The sequence below is a fragment of the Bos taurus genome, chromosome 21 (genome assembly GCF_002263795.3).
Source record: "Bos taurus isolate L1 Dominette 01449 registration number 42190680 breed Hereford chromosome 21, ARS-UCD2.0, whole genome shotgun sequence".
Lineage (NCBI taxonomy): Eukaryota > Metazoa > Chordata > Mammalia > Artiodactyla > Bovidae > Bos > Bos taurus.
In genome coordinates, this window is record NC_037348.1 from 56,674,088 (window position 1) to 56,697,893 (window position 23,806).

General features: G+C 37.8%; 1 protein-coding gene across 3 annotated transcripts in view; it reads right to left on the reverse strand.

Moving 5' to 3' along the window:
- Positions 1-340: 340 nt before the first annotated feature.
- Positions 341-23,806, reverse strand: part of TRIP11 (thyroid hormone receptor interactor 11) — a 70,105-nt gene continuing 46,639 nt past the window's right edge. For all 3 annotated transcript variants that reach the window (XM_024982104.2, XM_024982103.2, XM_024982106.2), the window contains 6 exons: positions 22,790-22,889; positions 9,547-9,628; positions 8,611-8,725; positions 8,040-8,156; positions 6,883-7,027; positions 341-3,397 (listed from right to left, as the gene is read on the reverse strand). In XM_024982104.2, coding sequence (XP_024837872.1) covers positions 3,177-3,397; positions 6,883-7,027; positions 8,040-8,156; positions 8,611-8,725; positions 9,547-9,628; positions 22,790-22,889 — 780 coding nt within the window. In that variant the 3' untranslated portion in view covers positions 341-3,176. The remainder of the gene's footprint in view (positions 3,398-6,882; positions 7,028-8,039; positions 8,157-8,610; positions 8,726-9,546; positions 9,629-22,789; positions 22,890-23,806) is intronic.

Below are 23,806 nucleotides of genomic sequence, written 5' to 3' on the forward strand. Positions count from 1 at the left end.
AGTTTTTTTTTTTTTTTTTATTGTGGATGAAGACATTGCCAGTTTACATATATCATTTTTATTTGGACTAGTTTTTCTGCCTTGCAGTGCTCCTGAGAAATTCAGAAATGCACTGACTTTAGTTCCATAAAATACAAGCCAGTATTAAGGTTGGACTGTAAATATTCCATAAGATATTCCCTAAAAGTCAAAAGACAACTTATCAATTTTAACTAGAGAAACCTTAATAGGTTAGAAAGTAAAGACTGGCAAATAATCACAAATGTCAGATCACTACAAGTACCATTATTTTTTCCACGAAAGTTTTTTCCATAGGAATATATAAATGTTATACTTGATGTTTACAAAATTAAAGATTAATTTTTATTAATGGAAGATGTTTTAACACTTTCTTATATGAAAAACTTGATTAGCCTTAAAAATAAAATTAATATGCCCTAAGTATGATACTTAATAGTGCTTTATCAACAATTCTTATTTCTCTCTTGTTCCTGAAGCACTGTTGTTTTGTTTCCCATCTACTGATTGGCAAAGTATTTTGACTTTTCCCTCCTTTCAACTGTCCATTAAAAGGTTAAAATAAACTAGATGCTTTATTTGAGGGGGATATTTAATATTTAATTGGATGGTTTTAAGAAAGTCAATCTTCTTCCCCCATGTTTTTGTTGTTTAGTTTTTAACTCAATAATGGCAGGAACTAAAAAATAACCATGAAATACAGTATTATACTAAAATCAAATCCAACGGCTGGATGAATTTTCTACTACAATAAAGCAGTTGAAAACCATTAGGAATGTTGTGGAAAACTGTGGCAGCGATGGTAAAATGCAACCACAAATTTTAGTAAGTTTCTAGAGGAATAAACAGTAAAATTACTGTAGTTAAAGTACTGCAATAAAATTAGCATTAGCAATATCCAACTGCTAACATCAGAATTATATGCTTCATCACTATATGATTACTAAGAAGATTCCTTGAGCAGATGGTTCATCTCTGACACAACTTAATTCAGAAAAGTAGATGAGTTATGTCTGGTTTGGATCAACAAACACTTAGTATGCATACCAGTGAGCTATAGTTTCGATGATGATACAATTGAAACGTTAGATACTACAGCATTAGGACAAGGTCACATACTTTTAAAAATAGCAGCCATGTAAGGTCATGTTGGGATGTTTAGATATGCAATCCACCCATAACAGCTTTCCAACTTCTGTTAAACTATGGGGTGAGCGGGGATAGGCTGTTTGGAAGCAAGAAAGGAAATACTGAAAATATCATAAAAGGTATTTAAATATGATGACATGCTACTTATACCCACCATGCATCTCCTTTCCAAATTAAAAGAGGAAATTTTTTTCTGTTATTATATTCCTTCAAAATAAAGGATCACGTTGTCTTTTCTTTTTTTTTTTAAACTGAGAAACTTTTATTTCAGATGCTCCACACTGAAATGAAAATTCAATGGCAAGCAGCAAATAATTTAGGATAGTCAGTGAAAGTATCTTTGAAAGGACCTTATAAAATCTAAGAATAATCATTTCATAGAGAAATAATAGTGGACAAAACAGACAGGAGGCAGTTTGATAGTTCTAAAATAGAACTGGTATGACAACTTCCTTTAAAGTATACTAAATAAAGAATGGCAATATAAATAAGTTAGCCAAGGAGACAGGGGATGTTCTGAAGCAGCAATGTCTAAGTTACTAGATTTTCCAGAAAAACAAGCTTTATCTAGCAACACATAATGACTTCCAATCCTCTAAATACAGTACAAAGTATACAGTTAATCACAGCAAAATTTACAAACGACCAAATTTAGCCCTGGCCAGAGCCAGGCCTATTTACATATTTGGATTAGTATCATTTTCATCTTTCCTTATTATACAGATGTTTCTATTTTAAAGGCATATCGAAATTTACAAAATTTGCAAAGAAATGTCTTTAAATGTACAACTTCAACAACTAATACAAACATGAACATCCTGATATAACTAAATTCCAAGTCAGGATTTTTATGAGGGGTTTATAAAAGAATTAAAGGGATATTCCCTCACCGTTAAGTTCCAAACACCCGGTGCTGGTGCTGCCCAAGTAACTCACTGCCCTGGTGACTGTGAAGATGACGGACGACCCCTGGGTGGCCGTCCCTCTCACGTCAACACCTCGGATAGAGGCAGGAGGTGGTGTATCTAGGGATATTGCTGATTATAGTTCTGTAAATGCAGCTGTACAATTTAACACTTAGATCAAAGTTGTGAGTAGGGTTGTGGAAACATTTTGTTTTAAGATGGTTATCTTTAATGAGACACTTTAGCTCTTAAAGCAAAACCATACAGTGACAACATGTACTTAGCAGTGAAAAGGAAGAAGCATCTGATAGGTTCAGCAACGTAGAAGGATCTCAAGGGAATTACGGTGAGTGAAAACAGGCCATCTCCAAAGGTCACACTGCACGATCCCAGCGAAGGGCACTCCTGAAGTGACAAAAGCACAGAGGAGCATTGTGAGGGCTGCCAGAAGGTCAGGAGCCGGGAGGGAAGGCGGCGGCTATGACTGTGGAAGGTGGGCAGGGGGATCCCGGACAAAACTGTGTGCTCTCTGTGCTCAGTCTACACACACGATGAAGCTGCAGAGAGCTAAACAACACGCCTTCTACCTCAGGACACCATCACCTCCCAGGGACAACCCTGTTGTCGGCCTAAAGATAAGTAATATGCTTTAGATCAATTTTTACACTATGTGGATAAGCCACTACTATTTTCTTCTCCCCCCCCCCTTTTTTGGTAAATCTACTGATTATCTTTAAAAGATAACTATACGCCTCTAGTTTAAATGAGCTTGAAAAGGAAAGAACTGATATATAGCTACTAGTATTTTTGTCTTTCTTTTTATTTTTCTTACTTTTGTAAATTAAAATTAAAAAGAATGTTTCTAGCTTAAGTTAGGTCAAATGAGACAGGGGGAAAAAAGGAGATAAGATAGCAAACACTTCCTCCTTTAACTCTTGCGATTTCTAAAAGCATTAAGAATATTAGTTTAAACTTAGAGAAAGTATAACTGCAAACAAATACATGACTTCTTCCAAAAGGCCACTTAGTGATAAAGTATGTACATAGTGTTGACGGTTTGTTTCTTTAAAGTGCGATATATGTCAGCTCTGGCTTGAGAATAATCTATTGCTTTAAAAGGTCTTTCAGCACAACTCCAGCACTGTTGTCAGGCGACACCGGCAAAGGTGTAAACGTGGGCAGAACGTCTGAGATGGGTTTCAAAAGGAGATGCCCAGGTCCGCCAGGTCCAAGTCCAGCTGGGTTAAGGAGAGGCACAGCTGCAGAGCGGGGAGCCAGGAATGGATTCACATCTGTTCTTCTACCAGCCCTGAATTCCGCTGTATCTAGATGACAAAACAAGGATGATTTAGTCTCCCACATATTATCTGGTCACTGGTATACATGTGTTTTAGGTTCTGAGATTTGGCCCCCAAATAAATTTAACTTAAACGCTGCTAGGTTCTGGATCTGATAAGCAGGGTCTATGAAACACACAAGGTGAAATAAAGAAGCAATAAATAAGAGAAAGGAATGAGAGAGAGAAATATTTGTATGTAGAGCTAATATTATTAAACGCATTACTATTGCTGTCTTATACTTAATACCAGTTATGTGTGTTGTATTGTGTGCTGAAAGGGGTAATTGCTCAATTGTGTCTGATTCTTTGTGATCCCACAGACTTAGCCCACCAGGCTCCTCTGTCTATGAAATCTTCAGGCAAGAACACTGGAGTGGGTTGCCATTCCCTTCTCCAGCGGATCTTCTCGACCCAAGGATTGAACCCAAGTGTCCTATACTGCAGGAAGATTCTTTACCATCTGAGCCACCAGGGAATTCCCATCTATATGGAATGAGGTAGGGAAGGAGAGATGCAATCAGATAGAGACCTGTGCACCTAGAGGGGACAAAGAAGAGGAAGGGGATTACACAGGCAAAGATACTCTCTGGGGAGTGAGCCATTTGAACCATACAGGGAGCTTCCCAGTTCTGGGGATTAATGTCATTTACTGTAACAACAGTTTTCTAAAAAGTGTTTCCTATGTCACCAGGCAAATTTTATCTAACCATTTGAAAGATGGGAGGACTTGAGAACTTGTTTTGCCCAAATAATTAAAATGGTCCTGAAAAAAATTGGCATCCATATTATACTAACAATCATATTTAATATTAATTTACCAAAACAAAAAGCAATGTATGCATCACATTAAACGGTCATCTTTTAGACATTCAAAGGTTTGAAAACAATTCTCATTAGATTATTCTTCTGTGAAGTCAGGCTGAACAATTAAGTTTTTACTGGAACAGCACCTAGTTTATGCCCTAAAGTCTTAGTGGACAGAATTCTGCTTTATTACCCAAGGTCATTAACAACTTCTTTGTTCAGAGACAAGCAACCCCTCAAAGACACCCTCTTCAGTGATGGGAAACTAAAATAAAAGAGGCCTCTAAAACAAAGGAAGCACTCAGACAAATGTATCAAAGCTACTTATCACTGAGCACCCTTGGGTCCGCAAGCTGTACTTTTTCCTGTGAATGACAATTTCCCAAACTTTGAAATAGCTACATGGTAAGCTCTGGCTTTTGTCTCTGAGCAACACAAATCAAGCTGGGCATGTGACTTGATAACTGAAGTGGGGAGGTGTACAAAAGAAAAGGAGAGGAAATAAGGGGAAGGGCAGGGGGAGGAGAGGGGGGAAGGGAGACCCTGCCAAAATAAATTTTAGAATCTTGAAAGATGCTAAAACTGGGGTTTCCCTGGTGGCTTAGTGGTAAAGAATCCACCTACCAATGCAGGAGACATGGGTTAGATTTCTGGCCCGGGACGATCCCACATGCCTTGCAGCAACTAAGTCCATGAGCCACAACTATTGAGCCCGTGCTCCAGAGCCCAGGAGCCGCAACTACTGAAGCCCGTGGGCCCTAGAGCCTGCGCTCCACAATAGAAGAAGCCACTGCAATGAGAAGCCCACGCATGGCAACAAAGAGTAGCCCCTGCTTGCTGCAACCAGAGACAAGCCTGCAGCAATGAAGACACAGCACAGCCAGAAACTATTAAAGGAAAAATGAAACCTAGTATAACAAGAAAAAACTGTTTTTAGTATAGTCTACACATTAAAGTTAAGACTTTTCTAAAGCCTAAATTTAGTAGACAAAGCTTTTACCTAAAATAATTTTACTACTTTCACTTTCTATAAAAGTTCAGGAAAATAGAAATATTCATCTAAGTAAGGACTAAAGAAGGCTTCCCTGGTGGCTCAGACAGTAAAGCGTCTGTCTGCAATGCAGGTGACCCGGGTTCGATGCCTGGGTTGAGAAGATCCCCTGGAGAAGGAAATGGCAGCCCACTTCAGTACTCTTGCCTGGAAAATCCCATGGATGGAGGAGCCTGGTAGGCTACAATCCCGGGGTCACAAAGAGTTGGACACAACTGAGCGACTTCTGAGAGCTGAGAGAAGGACTAAAGAAGTTCTTAAAATTTCAGAATATAAATTCAGTATTTTATCCAAATTTAAGTACTGAGCAAGTGACATAAACTTGAGAGTATATAATATGTACCTTTACAGTCCAGCTAGAAAACATGTTAGTCTATTAAAATATGAAGATTTCAGATAAAACATATGCTATGCTATGCTATACTAAGTCACTTCAGTCGTGTCCGACTCTGTGTGACCCCACAGACAGCAGCCCACCAGGCTCCCCTGTCCCTGGGATTCTCCAGGCAAGAACACTGGAGTGGGTTGCCATTTCCTTCTCCAATATATGAAAGTGAAAAGTGAAAGTGAAGTCGCTCAGTCGTGTCCGACTCTTAGCGACCCCATGGACTGCAGCCTACCAGGCTCCTCCGTCCATGGGATTTTCCAGGCACGAGTACTGGAGTGGGGTGCCATTGACTTCTCCGAGATAAAACATATAGCCCTTCCAATGAAGAATCTGTACAGAGTCTAAAGGGCTTTCCTAGTGGCTCAGACTGTAAAGAATCCACCTGCAATGTAGGAGACCTGGGTTTGATCCCTGGGTTGGGAATATTCCCTGGAGATGGGAATGGCAACCCACTCCAGGGGGAAATCCCATGGACAGGGGAGCCTGAAGGGCTGCAGTCTGCTGGCTCGCAAAGAGTCAGACACAACTAAGCGACTGAACACGCACGTGCACGTGAGCAGAGTCTAACACATTACACTTCAATCTGAACTCAAGACTGCACTGCATGCCAGCACGGGGGATATGAACAGCACAAATAAGATCCTACAACCTAGTAGGGCAGAAAACTACGTCCACATATTGTAGAACCGCCAAACCATCTGCTTCCAGGCAGGCCTTTCAACACTTACGAACTCTTCATAGTGTTCTTGGATGTCTGAGCTAGTTTACTAAACTGTGCTTGTAAATATTATTAACATACCAACTCTGGTTACTGAGTGTAATACTCAGATTACCACATGGAAAAAAGTCTTTCTCTAACTATATAAACCACAATTCTAACTGATTAGCAATAAGCACTATTAGTGAGAAAGGAAAATGGGTGAACAGCGGTTTACCAGATCCATCAAGCACTCCCAAGAATAATTCAATGTGGCTTATGCAGAGAGAATTATTCCAATATATAAAGGGAAAATATTTCATGTTGCTCAAATTAACCTAAGCTAATTAAATATCAGCTTGCAATAAGAATATACATATGAAGCCAAAATCTAATGCCTTACTGGAAGTTTGGAAGAAATTGTTGCACATTTTCAAAAACACTAAAACTTCCGTTAGTATCACTGTAAAACATAATCATGAATCATCAACTTTTTAAATTGTAGAAAAGAAAATAAGTATCTGATTTTACCTTTAAAACTTTCTGGTGTACTTGTATCTGGTTTTCTCCTTCCTGGTGAATCTAGAGGTTTCATATCATGAACAGAAAGCTTGGGTGGTGGAACAGATGGATGAGATTCTGTTTCTAGAAATTTAACAAAAAGTTCTGAAAAAGACTAAGAAGAAATATTTTGGATATATTAGGCAGATAATAAAATTATATTCACTACAACCAAGAAACTGTACCAGCTATTCTAATTCATATTAAAAACTAGTCATGCTATCTGAATCATTTCTTTATAAACAAGCCTTATGAACAATTAAAAGTGTTACTACTCTAACTGATACACAGGTATCAACAGAAAACAAGCATCAAATAATCGCGTTTTTCTACAGTAGCACCCAATCAATGAGTACAGTAAAAGGTCACCAGTAATATTATTATCAGATTAAAATAATGTAGTGTAGAACTTTCAATTTTATGCCACTCAATTTAAGAGTTCTATCTCTCACAGCTTCAGGTAAGTCATCTAGCCTCAGTTTCCTCTTTAGTTAAAAATAAACAAATAAATAAATACATAAAATAAAGAAGTAAACTCCACATTCTAACTCACAGTGGTACTCAATTCAATTAATACTCATTTGAAGCCTACTGTATACCAGGGATCATGTTTTCATGTTAATTAACTGCTACCTCCGACCGAAATGTCAGTTTTTCTGAAGAAAAGCACTTCATCTATCTGGTGCGTAGCTTGCACTCTCCATGCTCAAAACAGTCTGACACACAGCAAGTGCTCAATAAGCATTCAATTGGCTCAGTGACTATATAGATACATACAGGCATAAAACAGAGCCTCTGTCTTTGAGAATCTAATAATTTAGTAGTAAGAGACAAATGATTATGTGCTGATAGCAGTACGATCAAAAACAAAGGAAGGAACAGTTAATATTTTGAAAAATAAAAGTATCATGTAAACAAAATGTTAAAATAAAACCTATATGCAATAAAACTATTAAATCTGGCTTTCTATCCGTAAGCTAATCACCTCTTTGGATCCCAGTTTCCACAACTCCAAAGTAACAGGGCTGTATAAAACAACCTGAAAAAGAAGTCTAATTCTTTGCAAATGCATGTGAGGCACAACGATGTCACTACTCCTATTTGGCCAGAACGAAGCCGACTCTTACACTATTAAGCAGAGACTGCTGACTTGGTCTCAGAGGTGTGCTGGGAACACTCTTCGATCCTCCTCCAAGCCACCCAGTCATCCACCTGGTAACACCACCCTGGTCTTCAGTCAACAACTGAAAGATTATTTTAAAAGAGGAAAGTATGATCAATACAAGAAAAGAAAACAGAAGCATTTTTACATGATTTCAGATGGCAGTAACTCATGCTTTTCAAGTCCATTTCCCAGTTTCCTACTGACGGAAGCTATATATACACTGAAATGCCATCCCAGCACTATCTCAAATAAAACCCGAGGGCTGTCATCTCTCAAACTTTCAGCATTCTGATACGAATGGTGACTTAAAGTTATGAAACATTTAAGCTAATATTATACAAACTGCACAAATCTTCTCCGTAATATAAAATGATTCCATTTCTACATTATTGTATTCAGCAAAAGTTATATAAAACACAGGGGAAAAAATGTTTATATGATGCCAAGTATTTTAGTTATAAATATACTGAGATTCTTTTATATGATGCCAAGTATTCTAGTTATATTCAGAATGGCATTCAATGTTCAGTTACCTGATCCATTTCCTCCTTTTTGATGCCTAGAATGCTTCCCATTAATCGTAACACTTCATGACGCTGATGTTTTGGTGTGTGGAAGTGTCCAGTGAAGAGGTTTCTCATCAGGACTCTGAAAATGAAGGCAGAAACAGTACAAGCTAACTTGCCAGTTGTCTCAATATCCAGTGTACCCAAACAATAAATAATGAACATACAAATATTTAATTATACTTAAACAGCACTTAATTACAAAGAACACTAAACAATAAAATATTTTAAAGTAGCTTTAACAAAATCTTGACAACTCTAATTAAGGAACATCACCAACAACTCAAAATGTGCCCCTTTAAAAACATCGCTTAACAAGCCACCCACTTTCTTCAATCAAATAATCAACTGAGATTGGTGCTTCATTAGTAATTTTCAGTGCCTGCTTAGGTTGATATTATAAGGAGACGTTTCAGATTTCTCTCTCCTCCCTATCCTAAATGGTGATGGACAGTTCTTGTGCTTAATGGTTATGCTTATATTTCCCCATTCATTCACATTTATTAAAAACTTGCTAATAATATCTAAATCTTTAAAATGTTAAGATACATACTACATACTTAGGTTTCACACCTAATGCATTTGAGCAAGATACGTCCACTTAAGGGCAATAAAGAGAACAAAAAAGAATGGTAAGAATAAACTTCATATTTCCGAAGTACTTCGTACTGCGGTGATCTCTTCCATATGGTCTTAAGAAAAAGAATCTTAAGCTGGGAAAATATATTTAAAAACCAAGAGAAGGCAAGTTACTGACCCCTCATTAAAACTACCTGCAACTCATCACTATATAAGAAAAACAAAAGGTTTTTAAAAACTTAACACACACATTTACATGTAGAAATTGTTTTTACCATAAAAGTGATCCCCATAAAATACATAAAAGTAAAAGGCAGAGCATACTTGTCCACTTTTCCTTCTGTGCTATTTACTAAATTCATCAATTTCTTTTGTACATCATCCAGCATTTCTTGTTGGAGCTCATCTGTTTTAAAATACATGAATAAGACAGTCATTAACTGATTAAAATAATCTGTATGACTATATAATGAGATTTACGACATCTTTACTGAATTTTGAATATATGTACTTATTCTAATTAGGAATATTAAATTACGTCCATCTCTTCTTTGGTTCACTGAATTAGGCTTTCTGGTATAGAAATTACCTAGAAGCCAGAGTATGCATTAATTCACATTGTTTACCCCCAATAAAATAATCAATTCTTTAACAGAAAATTTAGAAACCAAAGGTTTTCATTCTCTTCAGAAGCTGAAGCGCAAACAAGAGATTTTTCACCGCTGCTTCCTTGCATGAAACATTTCCAGAGCCACTTTTTAACGGGAAAAAACGGAAAGGACAATTTTAGATTTTCCTTTTTCCATTTTCCTGGCTGGACTCTTTTTTGGTGAGCTGACGAAGGAAAGCAGCTAACACAATCAAGACCATGGCTCAGGAGGCAGCTGCCAGGGCAAAGTATCCTGAGGTAAACTGCAAAAAAATTCAGATCACTGGTTCTAACAGACTAGGCAAGATACTATATAGCTTCTGACTGATTTAGAAAGATGTTTGGACTATTTTATTTTTAAATTCTTAGTTATTTGAAAAGGAAGCAAAATGTGTAAAGTCTTGGCAGAACACTTGGAATCTAAACAGTATTAAAAGCAAAGTCTAAAATTACAACAGGGAGAGACCCTGTTCATAATCAACCACGCCATGGAGCCATGGATTCCTAGACTAAGGAACTCTCAGCAGACCCATGGAGTCTACACCTGTTTCCTCAGAAACGGATAGTTTGAGCCAAAAGAGATGCTTATTAACATCAAGCTAGATTACAAATTTCATTCTGAAAGAAAAGTAAAGGAGAATGCTTTGCAGTAGAGCTCAACTTTTCAAATCAAGAAATATTCACATCCGAACACTAGACTTTGACCTCTTTCCACAAACCTACTCTTTGAGTTATGCAGCATTTTGCTAGTAGCAGCAGGATACAAGCTTCCTTATCCACTATATGACTTGCAAATATTTCCTTCTACTCTGTGGGGAGTCATTTCACTTTCTTGACAGTATCCTTTGAAGCACAAAAGTTTTAATTTTGATGAGTCTAATTTATTTTTTCTTATGTTTCTTGCCTTGTCTAAGAAGCCACTGCTTAAACTCAGTATCACAAAGATTTACTCCTATGTTTTCTTCTAAGAGTTTCACAGTTTTAACTCTAAAATGTAGGTCCATGATCCACTTTGAGTTACTTTTTCTGAACGGTGTGAGGTAAGGGTCCAAGGTTCCTATATGTGCGGATACCTAGTTGTTCCAGTAGTAAAGTGTTGAAAAAACTATTCTCTTGGAATCTTTGTTAAAAATCAATTGACCAGAAATGTATGGTTTATTTCTGAACTCTCAATTCCCACTGCAGACCTCTGCAAATGTTTTTCCTTCTGCCTGGAAAGCTCTTTTCCATTGGCACTGCCTATTAATATTAACTCTTTACCCTTCACATATCAGTGCCCAAGTCCTTTCCTCAAAGAAGTTTTCTCTGAACCTTACATCTTAAGCCAGATTCATCTGCTTTATGTTTTCATCCTGTCTGTACAATGCCTAAAATTCTGATTTAAGTACTAAACGTATATACAAAATGTCCAGTTTAACTGTTTGCAATAACCGGGGCTTTTCCAAATCGCCAAAATCTCAACTGCAAAATGTAATAGGCTAACTTTTACCAAAACAGAGATGGTTGTCATAACCATATTATAAAAATAAGGTTTGTGTTTGGAAAATCTACTACAAACATTTCCTTTCCTGTGTTTCCAGGGAAGAATTTAAGCCTGGACATTAAGAGACACACAGACACACAGAGACAGAGAGAACAAGACTATTATTTAAGTCTGGGTCAGAAAAAGACATTGTAGATTCTTAATGGACACATATATACTACCAACCAGGGTGCCAAGTGGGCCTTTTCTAGTGAAGGGGCCTTTTCTAGTTCTCAGTATTCAGAGGAAGAACAGCAAGTAAATTAATCTCTCATTCATGTTCTGAATTAACCACCCCATTCCTCAACTAAAGTAAGTGCCAGAGGAGCACAGTCTTCTCTTTTGTCCTCCTCCACTTCTGCCCCAGGCTATGGAGAGGTGGCAGAAGAGAAGGTCAAATTTAGCCAACCCCCATCTTCCCTTTCTCTGAGACTTCCCTTCTCCTATTTACTTTCTTCTAAAAACTAATGATTTTTATATTGATTAAATTTCAAAATGATAAATACTAGATACAATATAAATTCTAGATAAAATATATTATTAAAATTAATCTCACAGTATCTTTTTACTTTTTAAATGTGGCTACTAAAATGTTTTTAATTCTAACTGTGGCTTACATTATATTTTTTTTAATGGATAACACTACTTTGGAGTATAACCAGAATACAACCATTATACTATACTATCTCATTAAAAAAGAAAAGATAAAACTGAATGGTTGGATGGCATCACCAACTCAATGGACATGAGTCTATGTAAACTCTGGGAGTTGGTGATGGACAGGAAGGCCTGGCGTACTGCAGTCCATGGGGTCGCAAAGAGTCGTACATGACTGAGTGACTGAACTGAACTGAAAACTGAATGATAACTAGACATCTTCAGAGTAAAATTCACAACCTTGCTTCTGATAAAAATGACTTTAGTAAAATAAATTAGAAAAATTAAACTTTGTTCTATGAAAAACTGATCAAGAAATCCATCTTAATAAAGTTCAAGTAGTAAATATTTTCTTGATGAAAATTAGTTAATATTGGTAAAATTCTTATTGAAAGCTCTGTGTTCTGAAAGATAGAAGCAAAACATCCTTGCACGCATGTGTGCTAAGTCACTTCAGTCATGTCCGATTCTTTGTGACCTCATGGACTGTAGCCTGCTAGGCTCCTCTGTCCATGGGATTCTCCAGGCAAGAATACAGGAGAGGGTTGCCATGCCCTCCTCCAGGGAATCTTCCTGACCAAGTGATTGAATCCACATCTCTTATGTCTCCTGCAATGGCAGGTGGGTTCTTTACCACTACCACCACCTGGGAAGCCCTCAAAACATCCTTAAAGCCAAAATAAAAGGGTACAAATTTCTTAAAATTTTCATTATCAGAATATAAGCTAGTCCTGAGCTAGTGAGAAAGAGAACTGACAGTGTGACTATCCTCGAAAACATGCAGAGGACTATTTAAACTTCAAGTAGCAGTTTAAGCGGACACTGATACTTGAGTCTAGAAAACAACCTTGGACTTTGGGGGAAAGGGTTGGAAGGGTGGTATTAACTAGGAAAGACTTAGAAAAGAAAGTTGAATACTGACTTCAAAGATCCCTACAAATTGCTCTTTTCTCCAGGCATACCTATTCTCCTCCCATCAGATTCTCAATACTTCTCCACAAAAACTGCATACTAATTCAAACCACAATTTGAAATCAGAATTGTATTTATATGGGCAGGCAAAATACAGTTATTCAGAAGTGAGTATCTAGCCAAATACAACATCCCTGTGAAATAACCTAAAAACATGCCAAAATAATTCTTTGGAAATTATAAGGGGAAAAAAGGGCAGGGACAGGGTACACTTTAAAGTTGAGCAACAAAGTAACTGGGATTGGTCTGGTTTAGGTTAACAGTTACTCTGAATATCTGACATCCTAAAACCATACTAGAGCCTCTTCTCTGTAATACTGAGAGATGGTGCCAGGGTCTTCATCACCTGATTTAAAATCAGAAGTAAACATAAAATGTGAGTGACTACAACAAATCAGTACAACACAATTTTCCATTTTATTTGCGGTTAGCAACACTGTACTATAATACTGTCTTTAGAAAGCACTGTAAAATTAGGTCACACTCCTTACAAACTCACTGGCTGTTTTATGACTAAGCTCCCTTGGACAAGACTCAAGTTTATTTAACAGCCACCTGACCAAGAAAGGGTTTCCCTGATGGTTAATATGGTAAAGAATCTGCCTGCACACTGCAGGCAGGCCTGGGTTCGATCCCTGGGTTGGGAAGATCTCCTGGAGAAGGGAATGGCAACCAACTCTAGTATTCTTGCCTGGAGAATTCCATGGACGGAGGAGCCTGGCATGCTACAGTCCATGAGGTCACAAAGAGTCAGACATAACTGCACGACTAATATACACTCACTGAGAAAAGAAAGGTGGCTGGAGCAGGACTTGAGAGTCAGAAGACCTGCATGAAATCGCGCTCCTGTCCCAAGACCTGAAATATGAATCACGGTCCTGTCACCAGGGCCAGACTTCACTGTCTATTTTGCAAAATGAGCTTGCTTATCTCAAGAAATTTTGAGAGAACCTACTGAGTGATTAAATATGACTTTTCAAAATAGTAAAGTGCTACATAAAGTACTAGAACTCATTCATATGATTTCGTAAAATACCATCTTTCAACCTTGCCTATTATCAATAATATGTATCACTTTGGTTAACATTAACATTGATAGCTTTTCCTTCATTTTGCCTTGTCATCTTTACAAACTAAGGCAAAGAAGTCAATACAAGGAAGAAAAGAACATTAGAAATATGGTTTTATTATAGGTATGTCTACAGATGTAGATTTGTCGGGCTAGAAGTGAGAACACATGAGAGCTTTGCTCCAGAAAAAAAGGGACAAGACTGCTCCTTGCTGGTTACGGTTTTCTCAGGTGACTGAGAAATTTACGGGAGTGGTGGAGGCCTAGTCCTCATCCTGTGCAGTGGTCCCATGGGAAACCCACTCATTAATTAAAATACTTGCTTCTCTGGGGGTTGCACATAAAAGCTGGCCATTCAGTGACCTGAGCAGTCACAGTAGTCTTTGATTGTCAAAGGCAGAATCCAAGACTCTTAAGACGGGCTCAAACAACTCTGGGGTGACTCCTGGAGGAGTTAAGCTCACAAGTAGCACATGGGTCCACTACACAATTTCACTAGTGATTTTTATCCCTGACAAATTCAACTTAAAATGGGAAACAGAATCTCAAAAACCGAAACAAAGGGGTGTCAGAAATCTAACCTCTGACTAACACTCCAGCAAGATTCATGTATAATACGTACGGAGCTCATACTTACAAGTATTTAGTTATTTGGGGCTTCTCTGGAAGCTCAGCTGGTATAGAACCCACCTGCAATGCAGGAGACCCTGGTTTGATTCCTGGGTCAGGAAGATCCCCTGGTGAAGGAACAGACCACCCACTCCAGTATTCTTGGGCTTCCCTGGTGGCTCAGTTGGTAAAGAATCCACCTGCAATGTGGGAGACTTGGGTTTGATCCCTGGGTTGGGAAGATCCCCTGGAGGAGGGCATGGAAACCCACTTCGGTACTCTTGCCTGGAGAATCCCCATGGACAGAGGAGCTTGGCGGGCTACAGTCCATGGGGTCGCAAAGAGTCGGACATGACTGAGCGACTAAGCGGATCACACCACCCTTATGGCAGAAAGTGACGAGGAACTAAAAAGCCTCTTGATGGAAGTGAAAGAAGAGAGTGAAAAAGTTGGCTTAAAGCTCAATATTCAGAAAATGAAGATCATGGCATCCAGTCCCATCACTTCATGGCAAATAGATGGGGAAACAGTGGAAACAGTGTCAGACTTTATTTTTTTGGACTCCAAAATCACTGCAGATGGTGACTGCAGCCATGAAATTAAAAGATGCTTACTCCTTGGAAGGAAAGTTATGACCAGCCTAGATAGCATATTGAAAAGCAGAGACATTACTTTGCCAACAAAGGTCCGTCTAGTCAAGGCTATAGTTTTTCCTGTGGTCATGTATGGATGTGAGAGCTGGACTGTGAAGAAAGCTGAGCACCCAAGAATTGATGCTTTTGAACTGTGGTGTTGGAGAAGACTCTTGAGAGTCCCCTGGACTGCAAGGAGATCCAACCAGTCCATTCTGAAGATCAGCCCTGGGATTTCTTTGGAAAGAATGATGCTAAAGCTGAAACTCCAGTACTTTGGCCGCCTCATGAGAAGAGTTGACTCATTAAAAAAGACTCTGATGTGGAGAGGGATTGGGGGCAGGAGGAGAAGGGGACGACAGAGGATGAGATGGCTGGATGGCATCACTGACTCGATGGACGTGAGTCTGAGTGAACTCCGGGAGTTGGTGATGGACAGGGAGGCCTGGCGTGCTGCGATTCATGGGGTCGCGAAGAGTCGGACACGACTGAGAGACTGAAGTGAACTGAACTAAAGCACAGCACACAGATATGTCAGTAAATAAGCTGGGTCTGGTGTCTTACTTGCACTGGCTGCCTAAAAAATAAATTTAAATCTGATATATTAAATCTAATATAAGGAGATTTAGCCTCTTTGGTCAATTAAATATAATCAAAGCAAAAGCTAAAAATTTAATGGTCTTATTAACAGAATTTCAACTTATACAAGCACTTTCACTATAACAGCAAATTATAGTTTTAAATATAAAGGCACCCTGTATTTCTTTACATTTGAAGACGTATTACCATCTGCTTGGTCTTATAACTCAATTCTTTTCAACCATTTCAACAGAATTTTTATGGTGAATGCTTTCTTGTTCCATAATTATAATTATTAATTACAGAATGAAAAGTAATTTTTGAAACTCCATTTCCTAGCAAAGAACTCACAAAAAAAATTTATGAATACAGTATATCCTCATTAACGAGTTTTAATAGACTAGAATCTGATTAAGCTCAATTATCAATGTTGAAGTCTATTGGATTATTTGTACAGTTAAGTTAGAATTAGTACATGTATATGAAAGAGACTTTATGTAAATATTTTAATATAACCAGATCAAATTAACTTTCCCTCTCCACCTTCCTCTCTCAACCATTTAAATTAAAATTCAGATAATCTGTACTGCATTCTTCCATATCAAAACAATTTTTTTTTAAGAGACTGAATATTGTGAATCAAGTTATAAATTTAATTTTTAAATTTAAAAATTAAAAATTTAAAATATGACACAGACCTGTCATATTGCAAAAGAAAGGGCCTCAATTGGGTCAGTAACGAGTAAAGTCATAATAATAATTTTGCCACTTACTGAATATCATCACCACTGTATACTAGTATGTACTGATTTATATTAATGACAAATGGCTTTCTAAGCTACAGACTAAACCGTGACCCATTTCTGAAAGCTGTTGGAAATCAGCATGGACTAAATCTGATACAAAGAAATGTTTGTTCAGCCCACAGGGTTTTTCTTTTCTAACTTAAATTACATGTCACATCAAAGTCTACATTTCTGGTGTCTTCTGAAAGATCTGAAGATTTAGCAACCCTGGACCCACTTTCCTGCATGGCAACAGTTGGATGAAGAGAATCTGTTGCCCCCTATAAGAAACTCTCCAGTTCCCCTGTCTCTACTTAGTCCTATTTGCTATACTATACTAAATTATAGTATAATTTAGCCCCAGTTTAAAACTTGTGTTCATGATCCAACAGCTTACTCCCACCTCTGCCTTCTCCACACTCCACACCAGTGCAGCACACACGCATAATGAGTCCACTAGATCCTCAGCCAGTTTCCAGATCTGATGCTGTTTCCTATGAATTCCTCCCTCTCTCTAGAATGTTCCTTCCCAACTCTCTGCCTGCTTCACTGGACGTATTCACCATTCAAGTGAGGGCAAGTATAGCTTTCACTAGCCTTTTCTACCCTTCCATATCACCATTATGGGTAGAATAGATTGTCTTCCTTTTCAAATAGCTTGTTGCAAGTATGTGACTATCCTCCTGAACTCTTGTCCCCTATCTTTGTATCTCGAGCACTTATTTTAGTGCTTGGCACACAGCAGAAAACAACGAATCTGTGACAAATAAAAGAATGACTGCTTTTTCTCTGGGAAGGGAGACTATCTGAGACTGTAACACAGGACAAAAAGAATAAATGATTTATCTTATGAATTACTCGTCTATATGAAGAAAAAGACACAAAACACATTAAGTCAAAAATTCTCAAAGTTACATATTTTGCTTTTCCCTTTATACTTAGAAGAACTAATAAAACATACATTTTAAAAATATAACCATTAAAAAATTAAAAAGAAATAAAACCATTATGTTGAAAAGGGCCTATTTACCTAATTGACACAAGCTTTTTTCTTAATTAAAAATTTTGACATTTTCTAGTACACCCAGATGTTTATATCATCACAATTTTTTAACTATTTATGGCAACTCAGAAAACTGCATCTGGTATTTCTTATATGTTTCCTCTAAAATCACAACTTCTGCCAAAAACATCTATAAAGAAATCCCTCAAAAGGTTTGGGTAACAAAGCGTCTGGGAATGTATCTGGCCTATGTTCAACAGGACATTATATGTTTTCTTGTATAAATCATGTCCTGGAAAACGGAATGTCTTTATTTAAAATAAAAAATCCACCATCCAGCACCATAAAGGTGGCTCCATGAAAAACAGTTTAAACATTTTATATCTGTAGTTTTAAAATGTTTTTATGCTTCATATTACAGTTGGTTTACTGGGGCTCATTTTATACATTCTTCTAGATTTTCTTTAAAAAAACACTCTAAGGAAATTTTCCATTCTCAACTCATAGAAGACTTTTTTAAAAAGCAGTAACAAAACCTTAAAAAAAAAAAATCAGTGACGGGGCCCTTTAAGATATGGCTATAAAACTGGCGCACAGACTGAAAGACTTCCCTGGGGCTGGAATCCAAACTTGCGTTGCTTATGAAAACTTATTTTTCTTGGTGTACCATAAAATTTACCAGCCTTTTCAATAATAGTTATCAAAACAGTAATTCTTTTGTGCTTCCTATTCCAATTTTATCCAACCATTTTCACTTTAAGCAGGAATTTATCTCAAGGATGACGATAGAGAATAATAAGCAAAAGAAAGAAAATGTTAAATTTGTCCATGAACATAGCCATATAACACATCTTTCAGTGGTTCAGCTGTAGTCTAGGTTTCCATAGGTGTACATTCTCCCATGAATGACAATTTCACAGAAATTCTGAACTCTGATCAACTCAGAATAGTTCATGAAAGACATTATCCTACCTGCTTCACAGAGGACCAATGTCTTAAGTTTGAAAAAAATCAGTAAAATCTAGGATGGCATGTGAAATAAGTCTTTGGACCTACACTGAAAAAGAACACTTACAGAAAAAATGCTGAAAAAATAATTTCTAAAAGGAAAGAAAGCAGCAATTCTTCTACCAGCCAACACTACCTATTAAATTATAGCACCTACAGGATCTGAGGGTTTCTTTTCATTGTGACTTTCCCACAGTGTGTGGGGCTGGGGGGTGAGGGGGAGAAGACAAAGAACTTACACTTTGGGAGTAAAATCTTACTACTAGTTTAGAGCTCTGTCTACTCAGGTTTCTTTTCTCCATGGAATGTCCCTAACCCTTAATAGGATTCTTGGAGAACTAAATACGCACTCTCTGACAGAGCTGAGCACCACTGTCTTAAACTATGAACCTATGGTGTGTATCTAGGCCAGGTGTTACCTCCTTAACTAAGTTCCTATAAAAAAGAGAAGTAGGGGGTGCTCCTAACTAGTATCTCACACAGTGTCTAACATGAAGCCAAGTAGTTGGTTCACATTAAGTATTTAACACCTGATTAAGGCATCATCATATTTTTCACACAAAGCCTGTAAATACTCAGGACTCATCACCACAATTGCACATACACAGCACTAACAATTATCTACTCTAAGAAAGACTGAAATCATCAACAACCTACTGTTTTAATACTGGTGTTATAAGCAATAGCTCCCTTTTCATACGTTTGACCAGACTGAATCATCTCATCTCTGGTAGCAATGACATAAGCATTTCAAATAAAATACTGCTTTTTAAAATGAGTTTCCTAATATTGTTTAAATGCTGAAATGCATATCAACTAATCATCGAATAGTCCACAGATGCTTAGAAATAAAAGAATACTTTGCCTCTACGATTCAAGTTTCTATGTACTTTCTTGCAACAAAAGCCAATCTGTCTTTTTCAAAACTGTTTCTCCTGGCAAATATTTTTGCTGTCTGGCCAAGTTTTGCGTTAAAAATAAAGTACAGTATTACAACATCAATCAACATTTAAAGTACTTAATGATCTATGAAAGAAAATATACAATGATTCTTTTGCAACAACCAAGCCAATCAAAGTTTTATTTATATTATCAAATCAAAAATGCAGCTTTGAGAAAATAAAATCACATTTGTGTTTAGAGATCTAAAAGTAATATTAAGCACTTAGGTAATAAAAGAAAACAGACTGTTAAGAAGAGCTTAAATGACAAGAATGACTTAAAGACATAACAGAACTAACCGTCCCTTTAACCCCCTCCCCTTCCCGTCTGTGCAACACTGGCCTCTTGCCTGCCCTTTCAAAGACCAGTTGTATAAGCATAATAAGAGCTTTTTCTGTGGTTAATATTAACTTCACAAAATGAGTCCAGAATTCTATATATTTACAATGAATATTACTTTTAACTTTTTACATGAATAGGGACCTAGGCCACCTAAGCCTTGTCACTTACAATCAAAATCTAAAAATATTCTACTACTGAGGATTTAAATGGGTGCCTGAACAAATTACTAAGTAGTGTAGGGACTCTGAAAATATTTAGTAACTACAATAAGTCACAGCATTTTTTTCTTTCTTATCATCTACTGGGAAAAACACGGGTAGTTGTCTAAAAGGGGAGGTGAACTTAAATATTACAGTAGCATGACATACAGTTGAGTTGTCACAGACCAAGAAGTTGGCTCAGAATACTGCCTTTTTACCTATATTAGTCTAGCCCTTCCCGAAGATATCGATTCTTTGGCTAATCCCTTGACTGCTCAGTGTGTCTCCTTCAGGTTGCCATATGTCTTCCAGGCAAAGCTGTAGATATGCAGATGACACCACCCTTATGGCAGAAAGTGAAGAGGAACTAAAAGGCCTCTTGACGAAAGTGAAAGAAGAGAGTGAAAAAGTTGGCTTAAAGCTCAACATTCAGAAAATGAAGATCATGGCATCCGGTCCCATCACTTCATGGCAAATAGATGGGGAAACAGTGGAAACAGTGTCAGACTTTATTTTTTTGGACTCCAAAATCACTGCAGATGGTGACTGCAGCCATGAAATTAAAAGACGCTTACTCCTTGGAAGGAAAGTTATGACCAGCCTAGATAGCATATTCAAAAGCAGAGACATTACTTTGCCAACAAAGGTCCGTCTAGTCAAGGCTATGGTATTTCCTGTGGTCATGTATGCATGTGAGAGTTGGACTGTGAAGAAAGCTGAGTGCCAAAGAACTGATGCTTTCGAACTGTGGTGTTGGAGAAGACTCTTGAGAGTCCCTGGACTGCAAGGAGATCCAACCAGTCCATTCTAAAGGAGATCAGCCCTGGGATTTCTTTGGAAGGAATGATGCTAAAGCTGAAACTCCAGTACTCTGGCCACCTCATGTGAAGAGCTGACTCATTGGAAAAGACTCTGATGCTGGGAGGGATTGGGGACAGGAGGAGAAGGGGACGACAGAGGATGAGATGGCTGGATGGCATCTCCGACTCAATGGACGTGACTTTGAGTGAACTCCGGGAGATGGTAATGGACAGGGAGGCCTGGCGTGCTGCGATTCATGGGGTCGCAAAGAGTCGGACATGACTGAGCGACTAAACTGAACTGAACTGAAAGCTGTAGTTACAGTGGCCTTCAACCCAACTAGACTGTTTTCCAAATAAACACTGCCTCTGGGTAAGGGCAACCATTTCAATATTTAGGGTATACTATCCCATCTTCAAAGGAGATATATACAGAACAAAATACAAGTTAGCCTATAAACAACTGTTTCCTGACAAGAAATAGAGCAACATGGAAAGATTATGAACTTTGGTCAAGGATAAAAGATCAGAGTTTAAATCTCAGTGTCTTTAACTTATAAACTGGAACTAATACCGCCTACTTTAGTTTCTTGTGAAAGGTAAATAAAATATGAGAAGACTAAAGAATACAGTACATGTATATAAAATGCCCATGTAGACCCCATATATAACTGTTTCCTTGTCCATTTCCAGCCCCTCGATTACATTGAGAGTTCCATGGCTGGCCAAATCTTACAAAGCAAACAGAGGACTTTTAGTTGGGCACTAATCTGCCTCAGATTATTGACCTTAAGGATACGACTTCACATTCTCTTAGTACTTTTTTTATTTCTAACAATCTCTCATCTCCTGTCTCCTGCTTGTTTTAGGCCAACTTATCTGGCCTGTCCCTTGGTATCCACAATTCAGTGATTTGTCTGCTTGCCTCCTTAATGTCCAGGTCACCGTTTTCTGGTGTCTGACAGTGTTTGTGCTGTGCCATCTCCTACTTTTGCCTGTTTCTATCTCATGTTACGAGGTGCTTCTTAATTCCTTAATTACATGCCTTGGTACTACTGCTCCTAACCCACCCCCTGAAGCTGATACATTTCTAGGTTCTCATCACCCTTCTGATAATCTTTAATCATTACCTACTAAATGCAGCCATAGAATAGCTTCAACTTCCTGGGGACCATTAAATCAGAGATTAAACAAGGACATGCCATCTCTGTCAGCAGTCAGTTAACAAAGCATGATGAATCACCTGGTTATCTGAGGCCCAACTGATAATCCTAAACACAGGACTCACCCTAGGGAAGTGACAGGGCCTATGAGATAATTTACAAGCATCAAAAAATACATGAGTGCCTACATGTAAAGCATCATCTATAATTCTAACACGCTAGTTATAGGCAGACATTCATTCCACAAAAAGTTACTCTTTTACTTAAGAACACTGCCTCCTTTAACATATCAGATAGCTTTAGGCAGAATGAACATGGATTAAACAGGGAAAAGTCACACTGTGACAAGCTGACTCAGTCAAATCTATCCCTTAGATGGTCAACAAGGTGGCAGAAAGCACAGCTGAACAGCCTCAATATTCAGAAGAACTAACCAGTAGATAGCCAGGGCCAACTTATGACTCTGGTTTCACTAGGAGCCGTATTCAAATCAAAGTAAACTGATCATGGGGGACAGAAGTGGAAGTCACATTCTAGCAGAAGTTGTTCTCACTCGACTGTACCAACGCATGGCAGGACACTACATCTGATTCAACACTGGTATTGCAGGAAAAAAGAAAAAGGAAAAAACCTACTTTGTTTCTTAAGTTCTTCAATTTGTTCTTCCTTTAAATCTAACTGTTCTGTAAGTCTTGATGCCGAATCTAATGCAGCATTTGCTTCATCCAAACGTTCCTGAGGAAGAAAAGTTCATTAAGAAGCAGCATGCAAAAACTACTGCACAAACTATAGAGCTGGAAGACAGCTTAAAGTCAATCAATCCCTTTCAGCTGATGAAGCGATATTTCTCTGACCTTGGGCAAGTTCATTTGATACTGCTAAGTATGAAAGATAACACACTCCACAACATCATAATGTCTCTTTCAGAGGAATTATATATTATAAAGGAGAGAGAATGCTATTAAAAGACGACATGGTGACAAAAATTTTAAAGGTGACAATAATAAGAAAAAACTATGAAAAAGATAAAAAAGTCAAGAAATATAGCAACAAATGTTCTTTTTAATTTTGCAAGTCTGATGGGTATAAAAGTGATGTTTATTACTTTAATTTTTATTTCTCTACATACCAGTGGATTTGAGCATTTTTTCGTGTTTATAGGACAGCTGGAACTACCCTCATGCAAAAATCTTCACACACCTTGCCCATTTTTCCATTGAGAAGTCCTTCTCTCGTAAGCTAGTCTGTAAGAGCACCTTGTATAGCAGATATGAACACTCTGTCATCAGTGTTACAAATACAGTCAAACACGTCCTACTTTGCTTCTTGAGTTTTAGTTGATGTTAGGCTCCTCCCTGCCTCTGGACTACACATGTGGTCGTCTAGATTTTTTTTGCAAAATATTTTTCTTTTTTAACATTTATATTTTTAAAATATAAAAGTTAAAGATATAAATGACACAGGATGAGATGGTTGGACGGCATCACTACCTCAATGGACAGGAGTGTGAGCAAACTCTGGGAGATAGTGAGGACAGGGAAGCCTGGTGTGCTGCGTGTCCATGGGGTGGCAAATAGTCAGACACAAATTAGCGACTGAACAACAACCACTTTTAAAACAGTACTTCTCAGTGGAAGTGCTTTTGATATTCC